The sequence below is a fragment of the Colletotrichum chrysophilum genome (assembly GCF_026319265.1).
Source record: "Colletotrichum chrysophilum strain AFK26 chromosome Unknown scaffold_11, whole genome shotgun sequence".
Lineage (NCBI taxonomy): Eukaryota > Fungi > Ascomycota > Sordariomycetes > Glomerellales > Glomerellaceae > Colletotrichum > Colletotrichum chrysophilum.
The window spans coordinates 1-12607 of record NW_026517298.1 but is presented as its reverse complement, the minus strand read 5'-3'; the positions used below and the strand labels follow the sequence as shown (position 1 = coordinate 12607).

Below are 12607 nucleotides of genomic sequence, written 5' to 3'. Positions count from 1 at the left end.
CGGCTGGGGCTGTTTTGTTTGGATGGATCCTCTTTCGCAAACACGAATGTTTTAGCAGCCCAACCAGAGGGATGCGGAGCCTGCGATGTTTCCGACGGGTCGATGGTAGAAGCGTATTGTCGATTAAACGTGACGAACAGATTAAATTCGATAGTGAGCGATAGCCGGCGAATTAGAGGTACGTTGCTGCCCAGCGGAAGAGGCCCGACAGTCGGTCGGTTGATGGACGATGTGATCGGTCAAGTGAGGTTCTGGGAAGAAAGTGCTGTCGGGAGGCTGCTCCAGTTGTCTCTCGGAGCACAGGCCCAAGCCGCAGCAACAGCAGCAGCAGCAGCAGCAGAGAGGTAGCCACAGCAGTAGCGCAGGACCTTGGCACCTTGGTGAGGCTAACGTGGTGGGGCTAGTAGTGACAAGGTACAAGCACCTAACTTGGGTAGCTTCCCGAGTCACCAAGCAACGAGCAAGAGCAGGCACAGGCACAACACCACAGGATGAAAAAAACGAGCACCAGGTCCAGCACCAGCACCAGCACCAGCAACGGGGCTGGCACTCTGGAAAAGCAGCAGCCGCCTCCAGGTTGTGATAGGACCGTGACACTGTGGAACTCTCTGTGGAGCTGCCGACTTTCCACAGTTGGCCGTGCTAACCCCGTCAGGATTAGGGGGTCTAGGTAACCCAGTGCAGCAGGTACGTACTGAGCGTACCTGCAGCGTTGCCGACTTTTACTCGTGATGTGACTGGCGGGCGGCTTCCTCTCCCCGGTTAGAAGAGGATGCTGGAGAGGCGCATACGCCTCACTCTGCCCAGATCCCAGGACCGCATGGAAGTTGCAACCACTCCGCGCCGCCTGTTCCTCATGTCGGGTCTCCTCCTGCCTCGGGCGGCACTGCCGCAGCTTCCTCACCGTCCTCCACATCTCGAGCTTGAGACACACGGACCACCTTCTTTATTCACATGCGGAAACAAGCTGTGTTTGTGAAGCTCATCCTCCGCGGAGTCGACTTATGTCATCCAGCAAGACATCATATCGCGAGCAATGCAAACTCGTTCTGGAGAATGTGGGAGAGCCTACCTTCTGGCTTCTACTGTGTCCTCGAGAGCTGCCATCAATTTCTAGAAACCTATCAACAAGCGACGTGCTTTCCTTCCCCTTTGCGACAGCCGGAATGTACCCATCGGCACATGACAGCGAAGACCTTATCTTGAGTACGTGCTTCATGAGAAGCTTTGGTACGCTGATTCCTCCATGGCGCCTGCACGATTGCCAGGCAAGAGAAGCTTCAGACGAACATTACAACAGGAGCACACCCTCTTCTACCCGCGATGTTGCCCCTCAAATGACCCGATGACTTGCCCGTGTGCTGCTACCCTGAATGCACAGGAGCCTCCAGGGTCCAATATCACGCGAGCCTACCCGCGGAGACGCTGGCTGAATGAGGCATGGATGGGTTTCCATAACAGACAGCATAGAGTCTATTGGGTAATGAGAAATCGCAAGCTGATGCCTTTCCACAACAATCGAGTGTCGCATGGCACTCATGAGGGGAATTTTTTGGTCGGCATGTCTCGCATTGCAGCTATCCCTGGCAAGATATCAATCCGGGAGAGACAATCTTGCTCGGGGGAAGAAAAAGAAAGACTGTCGGATGGCAACGGCGCGGAATCTGGCCACCGCACGGCAAGATGCAGCAGTGATCTCGTCCCAGTGAGATTGTGCTCCAGCCGCTACTCGTCGGGCGCTGCACAGTTCATTCAACGACCTAGGAAAGAGATGCCGGAAGGAGCAGCTACTACCGCTGGAGGTAGCTGTTGATGGCTGCTGTCTGTCTGCATGTGGCTCAAGTCGTGTGTGTGCTTCATTCGCGCGTGTAATCTTCTCCGCCCATAGCAGCCGGCGGATCATTGAAGCCATCTCCAATGGCGACGGCTCCCGTTACAACCGTCATCATCCTCTCTTGTCCTTCGGAACTGAAGCCGCTGCACCCGTCAAGCTGCAGTGCCAAGCGCTAATTATAAGCATCACTTCGTTGACTTTCACTGGACTGGTCATCGTCGCCGGAGCGGCAGCGGTAGCGCCAACCTGCGTCAGAAGCCAGAAACCCCAGAATCAGACGGTCGACGCCACCCTTGTCTTAGGCATCGGTGCTCGTCCGGGCTGTTCTCGGGGTAGGCACGTAGGCTCTCCAGGTATTCGTAGATCCAGTCCTTGCTCTTATCCTTATCCTTATCTATGGCTGCCACAGGCGAGGTGAGACAGGAGGGATGCGGTCGTCAGTTCGTCTGCCTCCAGGGCTGTGGAAAGGTACTTGCTGCTGCTGTCACTGAGTGTCCATTGCTGCCACCTGCCACAGCCGCCGCCGCTGTCACTGCTAGTCACCTCTACTATCTGCCACCGCTGGAGGGGAACAGAGAAGGAACCTGGAAGAAAAAAAGAACGACAAGGGAACAAAAATCACCAATGCGTCAGTTCCAGTTCCAGCCCAACCCGTCCGATTCTTCGACCGCAAAATTCCGTCCTTGTCTCTGAACTCCCGCCTCTGCCGTCAGTCTCCCGTTTCCTGTCTCCCGCTCTCTCCTCCCACACCAGTTCCCCCGTACCCCGTCCCGTCCACGTCCAGAGGGGCCACGCGCGCCATTAGCCAGCCCTCCTCGTACGGCACGACGACACAATGGACGACCCCTCCTCCGCGTCCTCGGCGTCGAAGGACAATGCCGGTCCTGGCTCCATGTCCATGTCGCATCAGCAACAGCCTAGCGGTACTGGTCCACTACAACCGCCCGTAGTCGCTACTGCTGCGTCCATCGCGAGACCACAAGGTCACGAGCTTCCCTTCGTCACGCCCTCATCCTACCTACGCCCAAGACCGCCCTCTGTGCTTCGCAAAATGCCTGAAAAGCCCCCGAGCCCTCTCGATAAGGACCAAATGCAGGGTCTGGTAAGCTGCCAACACCCTTCCGCCGCCCGTTTTCCCCTCGAGCGCCATGCCGAATGCTGCCCTGCGACCCGAATTTGCCCTGACCTGCTGCCTCTGCGCATGCGGGGTTGTGCTTTGCCATCCGCCCGCCGCCATCGCGAGGGGCACGTTTAGACCGCAAAGACCCGTGGCTAATTATGCTTGTCTGCCCAGAAAGCGATCCGCGAGTTCCTCAAAGTTCGGACCAGCTACGATGTCCTGCCGCTATCCTTCCGTCTCATCGTCCTCGACAATGACCTTTTAATCAAGAAGAGTCTCAACATCCTCATTCAAAATGGTACGAGTCATGCCGCCTGAATGCGCCGAGCTGTCCATTCTGACCTTCGCCGTAGCAATCGTTTCCGCGCCGTTATGGGATTCGCACAACTCGACCTTCGCTGGTCTTCTGACAGCTACCGACTACATCAACGTCATTCAGTACTACTGTCAATTTCCTGATGAGATGAGCAAGCTGGAACAGTTTCGCCTGAGCAGCCTGCGAGGTTCGTGATAAGGACAAGCTCGTTTGCTGGGGACCACTAACCAACGGCATTTTGCAGATATCGAGAAGGCTATCGGCGTATCCCCGCTCGAAACAGTCTCTGTCAACCCCATGAGACCACTCTACGAGGCCTGCCGCCGGATGCTCAAGACCCGCGCACGACGAATTCCTCTTGTGGACGTCGACGACGAAACCGGCCGTGAAATGGTTGTCAGCGTCATTACGCAGTATAGAATCCTCAAGTTTATCGCCGTCAACAACGAGCATAACACGGTGCTGCTGAAGAAGTCGCTGAGGGAGATCGGTCTGGGCACATACAAGAAGCTGGCAACGGCCAAGATGGGCGATTCCGTCCTGGACGTTGTAGACTCGATGGTCAAGTATAACATCTCATGTGTCCCTATAGTCGACAAGCACAACCGGCTGCTCAATGTTTTCGAGGCTGTCGACATCATTCCATGCATCAAGGGTGGCGCATATGAGGAGCTGTCGTCCAGTGTTGGCGAGGCCTTGTGCAGGAGACCGGATGACTCCCCGGGAATCTACACATGCAGCCCTGACGACAGACTAGACTCCATCTTCGACACTGTCCGCAAGTCACGAGTGCATCGTCTGATCGTAGTGGATGATGAAAACCGGCTCGTGGGCGTGATTTCCCTGTCCGACATCCTTAAGTACGTTCTTCTGTACGGGGAGGAGGACGACACCAAATGAACATGAAGTTGGAAAAGAAAAATGGAATTTACATAGAACCAAGAGCGACGGATCCTCGCTGGAATGACATGGGACACGGTAGACATGGTAATGAGCATGTGCCAGGCGTATGGGGGCGTAACTGGGAGGAATACCAGATGGTGCGCATATTTAACATTTTCTTTCACTTCATTATAGAGGGTTGGAAGGTCTATATGGAGCAGTCGGCTACCTGGATGCATCACGAAATGAGAACATGTCGATATCAACTCCTCAGCGTACCTTTCTGTTTCTGGCCTCATGCCACCCGGGCTCCGACTTGCACCCTACGTAAGGTTTGTCGTTTGCGCGGGAAGGTGCATCTTGTGGCCAACGGCGCAGGCAATGTCACCAGTGGCTGGCTCGCAATATCATCTTGCTATCCAGGTAGGCTGGGCCGGGAAGGTGCGATCCAGTTGAGGCTGTCGCGTTTCTCGGGATACGAGGCAAGAGCAGACTGATTATAACTTTCTTTCAGCCATTTTATTGATTTGGACAGCCTGAATCCAGGCACAAACGCCTCCCCATCAAACTTGATCAGCCACTCCGACCTCACTCGCAAGCTTGCAGCGGTTTGGCATAACATAACTTGTATCCCGAGCCGAGCTGGCTGCATCCAATTCACCTGCTCAGTCTCCATCTCATTTGCGCAACTCCTTTGCGATGCAGCATTATCGCCCCGACCCATCGATATCCTCGGCCGCGTCTCGCGATGCAGAGACTGCGACCCATGCGAGCCAGAAGCCTAGCACAGCACCTACGAGCACATTACCTCCTCAACTGCCAGTAATGTCTTTCTCAACACATGATGGCCCCGATCGACAACACGTACCCAACTCGACCACACTTCCCGCACTTGCCAGCAGGGACAACCGTCGCAACCGGGCTCTGCCAAGCAGCGCAACATGGACTTCCTCTGCCGCGGACCTAGCCTTGTTCCCAGACACCGATGTGGTCGAGAGCCGGGAGTTTTTTGTTCAAGAGTACAATCGTCTGGCCAAAAAGGTAACAAAAAACCTGTCTGCTTTAGCGCAGTGCCTTCATCCCCATCCGATGGTCGATTATCGCTAATGCGATATGAAAGCATGGAATCCGAATTCTTGTTGTCGGGGATTTTGAAGGAGTAAGTGAATATTCCCAAGTGTGACAACAAGAGGCTAATTTCTCCAGCGACCAACGACACCTGCGGCTATGTCAGAAAAGCGGAGGTGGTGGTCGCGAATGTTTCGTTCACCTTCATCTGGACAGCCGTCCATTTCTCGACGACCATCCAGGTCGATCAAGCACAGGCGAAGTATCAGTGACCTTGCTCTAAATATGGTTGCGCATAGAAGACCGGAACGCAGAATCGTTGATCTTCAGACGATGGTTAGGCTCAGCGGCAAGAACTTCCTGTACTTGCCAGAGCCGTATGCCCCTAGCTCTCTCATGTTGCCGACTTGCTTCAGGGCAACGGCTCAATATCTGGTCCAGTATGGTATGCTCTTCCTCCTGCTCCCTGCACATGATCATAACCTTACAGTGAACAGGACCGGAAACCCGCGGAATCTTTCGTATTCCAGGATCAATCCGTGGAATCAATGCAATCTTCGACTACTACTGCGACGAGAAGGCTGGTGAAGAAGTTACCAATACGATTCGCTGCGCGTCTCTCCCGACCCATATCAACGTCGGAATACACGACATAGCGTCAGCCTTCAAGAAGTTCCTCTCCGTTCTCCCTGGCGGTATCCTGGGTACACTTTCGCTTTTCGATGCACTGGTGACCATACAATGCCAGCTTCGGGGTGAGCCCGAGCTAAGCAGAACGAAAGAGACGAAGCTTCGAGCCCGCCTCATCGCACTAGCAATCGGTACCGTCAAATCACAATTCCAGCGAGAACTGATATGCGCCGTATTTGGTCTGCTCTCTGTCATCGGCCGTGCTGGGGAGACGGCAGCCCGCGAAGACGAGCGGGGTCATCCTCTTCCCACGTCTGATCTCATGGGATATACCGCATTAGGCATCGTCTTTGGACCCCTGCTTGTTGGTGATCTTCTAGATTCTTATACCATGAAACTGGCCACCCCGTCTGCTGGTCTTCTACTTTTCCCCCTCACGCCGCCGCAGTTAAAAAGAGAACGACAGCGCACAGCGAAAGCACAAGACGAACCACCACTTCCAGCGATAAACAAGGTCCATGTCGCGAACGAAATTGCGGAGATGCTCATCACCAATTGGAGGGAGGTCGTCAAGAACATGAGGGATCTAAGAATACTTATTAGGATTGATCAAGGAGTGGACGAAAAGGCCCGTCACAAATCCCATTGGTCTTCCAGCTCCGACCCGTTTACAATTGGACTGCCCAGAGGATGGAAAAGCAAGTCGGCCACGCCGGGAGCCACGATTGATCGGGATGGATCTCCAACTCCAGACTCTCCCACACCAACTTGCAGTAGGCCAGCCTGCTCTCTGGGTGAAATTTGGACTAACGAGATAACACGAATAGGGACACCGGCACGTTCGGCGATACCCGACGGTCCAACACACAAAATTGACGTCCAAAAGGTCCGACCCCAAGTATCTCTTTCTCCATCCCCGAACCGACTTCCGCCTGAACAATCACTCCACTCGTTGTCGACCACTGCACAAGAATCCACGGCGAATAGTCATGGTGTCAAGAGAATTGGGAGCAAGCAAAGCAATGTCAAGATAGGATTTTCCAAGACCAGTTCCATGAGGACCAGAGGTACAAAGGCGGAGCGAGCCCCAGAGGAAGCAAGTCAGGCAGCAGCCTCTACATCGTCGACCACAGGCGGTCCTCCAGAGGGGAATCGCTGCGAAATCTCTCATTCTACATCTGGCAGTACTCCCGATGTACAAACACCGACGAGAGTTGGACGTCACGGCAAGCACCCGAACAACAATACTCGGGTACATGACGTGCGCATTCCGGAGAGAACTTCGTCTAGATCGACAGTCCACCAGTCAAGCGAGCCGTTAAATACCATGAACGTCAAGGAAGCCAGCGAAACTGGCCAAGGGCAAAAGACCCGTCTGTCTGAGAGATCCTTGGAGCAAGTTTCGGAAGAAAACGGAGGAAAAGATGCTGGATTTGTCTCGACAGCTTTACGTCGACTTGTTGGAACTGATCGAAGCGGTGGTTCGTCCGGCAGCTCAACACCAAGAACGCCCAAGAGAATACACATCGTACCTGATGACATGAGTCCTCGAACCATCATCAGATTGAGTGGGAGTGATTCTTTAACTCCAACAGCAAGGAGCTTGTGTGGATCCGACGTGGCTCAGGTAAATTCAAAGCCCAATGTCCCAGTGCAGAAGGCTGTGGTTGCGAACGCAGGGACCCAAACGCGTGGTTTCCAGAAAGTGGCAGGGTGGAAATGTTTATCAGACAGCGACGCCCGTCGGCCTAGAAAGTCGGATATCGAACGCGAGCGACCTAACCCTCGAACCCCGCGGCATAGCGACGAGACTGACATGGAGTTCGATGACAACAGCTCTATTCAAATCACTCCGAAGGAATACTGCGCTGAAATGACAGTCCCTCAGAGGTCTCGAAATACCGGCGCAAACTCGGCCAAGGCGTTATAGGATAAGCTGCCAGCAGACGATTCTTGCGAGAAAGAGGGTTTGCAGACGATTTTGCAAAGAGACAAGGACATCAACATTCACCACCGGAATGGCTCCGTCGGGGTACCTTCGGAGGGAGATGAATCGCATGCTGGCTTACCATATATAAATGAATCATGTACGAGAAAGTTGTCACCGAAAAGCTTGGCGTCCAAAGCGGAGGAGGTCGCGCAGCGGTCCCGAGCCTCTTCTTTGCGACCGGTGGTGACGCCAGCGCGGACATCCGGAGGACTATCTAGAGTGTCTACACCTGCGCGTAAATCAACCTCCAAGCCTAACAGCGTGAAGGCCATCGCCGCGATGTTTGAAGTGGCTTCTATGGATTCGTCTTATGCACCTTCGCCGATGACGGGGTCTCGAGCGAGCGAGACTGCGCCAAATCTCGATCATTCTAGACTTGAGACACCGTCTCCTAAGTCTTTGGCATCCATGGGATCATCTTGGAGCCTTGGAAAGGCAAAAGAGGAGCAAAACCGTCAGAGCTTCAACTTGAGCAGTCGACCCAGAACTGTTCGCCAAGTTGGCCGCCGGCCTGAACACGCGCCTGCTCACCCAGAAAACCCCGTTTTCTGCCAGCTTCGACAAACCCCCGACCTCCAAAATTACCACAAGTCTGCCGCGAAAGGTCCGCATCTGAACGATGATAGAGGCCTACGAAGTTTGGGTACAATGACCCGACATCTTGAACAGCCACCTGTTGCCCAGCATGTTAACTTTCCTCGGCCTCCATCTACGCCATCACTGCGCCAACTTGGGGAATACACAATGGCTCCACGCCCGGAAAGCCCCGGAGGAAACTCGATGCTGTACGCGCAGATTCGCAGCTTGCAAAGGCAAGTAGACGCCAAGACGGAGGAGACTGCCTCGCTTCGTCGTCAGTTGGAGACGAGAGACGAAATGGATGTTGGCCTGCTCAGCGAACAGTTACGCTCGGCAAAACGCGAGTGTGCCATGTGGAAGGGGCGAGCAGAAGCTGCCGAGAAACGGGTCGCGGTGCTCGAACGCTTCACACGCAAAATTCGGTGCCTCAAAGGGGGAGATGGGCAATACGATTCGGCTGATGTGTCTTCCAGGGAGCGAGAGAGCACCGACACGACCGGAACCGAGAATGGGGAGTTGGTGACATCGAGAATCAAAATGGCATTCAGGAATTTGGATGGCACCAGAAGCAGCGATGGCGGAGCCGCTGCGTGGTGGAATACAAGGAACGGTGTTGATGAAGGGATTAAAGTTGGTTTTACTAGCACAGCTCTCCTCGGGGTTATGGAAGCAGTCCACGAATTGATGGCGGACGAGGAAGGCTATTAGGTAAACATAGCCGGCAATGTCAGGATATTGGTCACCTGGTGTTTAGAAGCTTCTTGTAGTAGTCAGTTAGGCACGAACGCGGGCTTGAATAGGATATTCAGCCCCCAAATATGAGATTAGAAAGTTGTTCATTATCATCAAGACGTTTTGTGTTCGTGATCTAGACACAGTCAAGAGCAGATGCTAAGTACTATCATCCCCCGAGTCGCGACGGATCCTCCACCTTCCAGCATCGTCCATACGCATGGCGACAGTGCCGACGGTCATTCGGCCGATGCCGTCCAGGATGGCCCCCAAAAGCTCCGAGTCGTCGACAACCTCATTCACACCGAATTCGGGTTCCTTTGGGCGTGATCTGTGCCTGCGGTGCCTGCGTTCCCTTCCGTCCCTGTGGCTACGTCCCGAAGTCGTGTCCTTCGACCTGGTGGTAGATTTAGACGGTTCAGGGGATGGCGGAGTTGGTAGTAAATCTGATGGGCGGGACGGTGGTCGAGTGGTTGATGTTCCCGCATCACTGCTTTCTTGCTGGTGATGTTGACGTTGACGCTGGGATGATCTTGGAGGCGTTTCGGGATAGCGTCTCTGTGCTTGCGAGTAGGGCATTTGCGGGGTAGATTGCTGGTGATGCTTTTGTGTGAAATCAGATGAAGGAGGTTCGGGGGTGGGTGGCGGTTCATGATATCGTAACTCTCTCTGTGGTAGCTTCTGCTGCTGCTGCTGCTGCTGCGTGGCGGATGCTGTCGCCGTCGCCGGCCGGGTCACGGGTGCGGGTGCGGGTGCGGATTTACGGGGCGTCGCGGGGACAGTGACCTGTTTGCTCCCGTACACGCGTCCGGACGGCTGGGGCGGTCAATTGTCGAAGACGAAGAGGGGCTTGTGTTGGTGAGTTGCCTCTACGACGGCGGAGGCAAGTGAGTAGTCTGCAGATGATGTTAGCGTTGAGTGAATGGGGGCTGGGCGGCATAAAGCAAAAAGCTTCTCGGATGAGCAGAAGCTCAACGAGAATGCCTCCGCATTGCTGCACGAGACTACGAGACATGGAGCCAAAGGTTAGGAAACGAGGCCGACGTACCCACGCCAAGTCCCAGGTCTCTGGAGGAGAGAACTTTGATGGACAGGTCGGGGTTGACCTTGCCGACGATCTGCGCACCATTGCCATTGGTGAGGTGGACGTCCTGAGCAAAGCGCGTTAATATCTCGATGCTTCAAGTTACAAGAGACGGCATAGACAAACGCGGTTCAGAATGGCGGTGACGTTGCCGTCGGCGTCAAGGACCGCCGAGTCGCCGCGCAGCTGGACGACCTTGCCGACGAGCATTACGTTCTTGCCGACGTAGTTGTCAAGGTACTGCGCGGTGATACGCGGGGTAGAGGTAGTTTCGGCCATCTTGAGAGGATTGGCTTTGTTGGCGGATGCTACGTTCTTGTTGGTGCGCTGCGGTATGAGAAAGCAAGGGTTTGATCTGCCCCAAGGTAGAGAAATAATTGGCCCACAGGTTGTTTGTGCTGACAGCGGGATCGTGCAGGACAGGGACGCAGTAGAGTCGTGTCAAGATGGCGGGGAGGGGGTGATTCGCCGTCGCGTTTTTGGCCCCTCGCGCCAACACTTATCGCGCTGTCAGGTGAAAAGCGGGGTCGAATTACCTGAATTAGATAAGCAGGAGGACCCTTCAGGGTTCCATCGACGAATGGTCCGTTCCAAGTGATCGACAAAACGTTATGTTAACGGTGGTTTGGATCGCGTATCCCGTCCTCGTCTGCCAGGCCCTTTTCGATGCTCCCATCGAGGGGGAATCGGTGCAGATGGTTCAAGAATTACGTGGCCCTGGTCGAAAGTCAATTGACCGCTTTATCAGGCTTGGTCCGCATTCAATTGGTCAGTCAGCTACTGGTAGGAAGACTTATTCCGGATGGTTCATCTTGATGGCTTCCCCTTCCGAACGACTCGCCAAAGTGGTATCTGGTGGGCCTTGGCTGCCACATCAGACGCTGCCTTTTTCGAAAACTTTTCAGTTCACCGGGATGACGTCACTCAAAGCCCTATAGCCTGTTTTTATGGACGAGCGTGCAGGTCCCGGTCGATCATTAGGATCCAGCACTGGAGCAGTGCTCCTCAATGATGGTGATGGCTCACTAACAACAGAGCCCGATCTGAGACGCGTAGATAGCAAACAGAGACATCGAGCCTGGATTCCTGGACACAGGAAGTGTGGTTCAATGCCAATGAGCCAAGAGTGCGAAGGATGAAGCTCAAATATCAGTGGTCTCTGAACTTCGGAGGTTGCGCCGTGCGGATCTCTTGGGGTCCAACCGGTTTCATTGCGGGCTTCTGACGCCATGCTTCGTCGATGCTGAGGTCAAGAATGCATGAAGGGTCCTCAGTTACTGTAAGAAAAAATTTGGGTGGTTCGTTATTAGCAGAACATTTCTAAGCGCATACACGTGTCGAGGGCGGTCGAAGCAGGGGACGTAAATCTCTTTCCCGATCAGGGACCACACGGTCTCGGCGGTGCAAGGCGGGCTGGTAAGAAACCTGGAATGTTGGACACGGCAGGCAATGGAATTGCGACGGTTGGCCCGGGGCCGATTCAGGGCCGGACATGAGTCGGAGATGGGTGCCGCAATCACCCCACCATTGATACTGGCTGAGTGACCACTCCCACTCCATCACGTTTACCAAATCCGTCGTTGCGACCCAAAGTTAGTTACGCGACGCAACCATCTGAACAAACGGCAGCCGATTGAGTTGCATCTCTCATCTGTCGTTTGTCGATGTGTTCGGCACTTGGCAGTCTAAGCTGATGAAAGACTGAGGCGAGCGTCTGACAATCTCAGGGTCCATATTAGTATCACATCTTGCAGGGACTGGGTGGTACAGACCCGGTACCTGGCTGGGGCTGGGTAAGGAGATCATGGTACAGAAACAGGGGATTTCTGGAAACTTCGACAGCCACGAACTTGTTGTGTGACGCCGACGGTTGATCTGTTTGTTTGTTTGCGTCTGGCCCAGTCGGGCCACCGTTTTGCGAGGCTGTCTGGTGGGGAAAGGTACGGATTCTGCCTCAATGTTAACGGGGCGGCGTCTTGCTGCTCGAGGCGGCTCAGAAGGCATTCAACTAACACAGTACAGCAGGATATGCTCCCATATCGGGTAAACTGAGGTTGGAATTGCTTCGTTCTCGGGCCGCGATATGGGTCGAAGCAGGCGGACGGGGCTTGATGCTAGTCATGGCCCCGGTTTGCAATGATTCGGAGCTTCTCATCGGCGATCTGGCATCGTATCCCCATCTTAACGATCCAGAACATCGGTCGATGTCGATTTGAGAGTGATGGCGATCCTCTAAGTCAACGTACCCACTTCCGAAACACCCCCCCATGCGAAACAATAAAAATGCCTCACCGCCACCACCAACCTCCCACTTTCACTAACAACAATATTTTGAATCCTCATCCAAATAACCTCATCTTTCGCACAGCAGT

At 54.3% G+C, this 12607-nt stretch overlaps 2 protein-coding genes across 2 annotated transcripts; one reads left to right on the top strand and one right to left on the bottom strand.

Annotated features, from left to right (window-relative positions):
• Positions 1-2669: 2669 nt before the first annotated feature.
• On the top strand, positions 2670-4170 carry COL26b_002209 (uncharacterized protein; the record flags this gene model as incomplete). Its single annotated transcript, XM_053175137.1, has 4 exons — positions 2670-2936; positions 3129-3252; positions 3308-3457; positions 3515-4170. 4 exons carry the CDS (start codon positions 2670-2672, stop codon positions 4168-4170), a joined length of 1197 nt encoding a protein of 398 aa, XP_053040757.1.
• A 5806-nt stretch (positions 4171-9976) lies between these two features.
• Positions 9977-10514, bottom strand: COL26b_002208 (uncharacterized protein; the record flags this gene model as incomplete). Its single annotated transcript, XM_053175136.1, has 3 exons — positions 9977-10047; positions 10200-10302; positions 10362-10514. The coding sequence occupies 3 exons, from the start codon at positions 10512-10514 to the stop codon at positions 9977-9979; spliced, it is 327 nt and encodes a 108-aa protein (XP_053040756.1).
• Positions 10515-12607: the final 2093 nt, after the last annotated feature.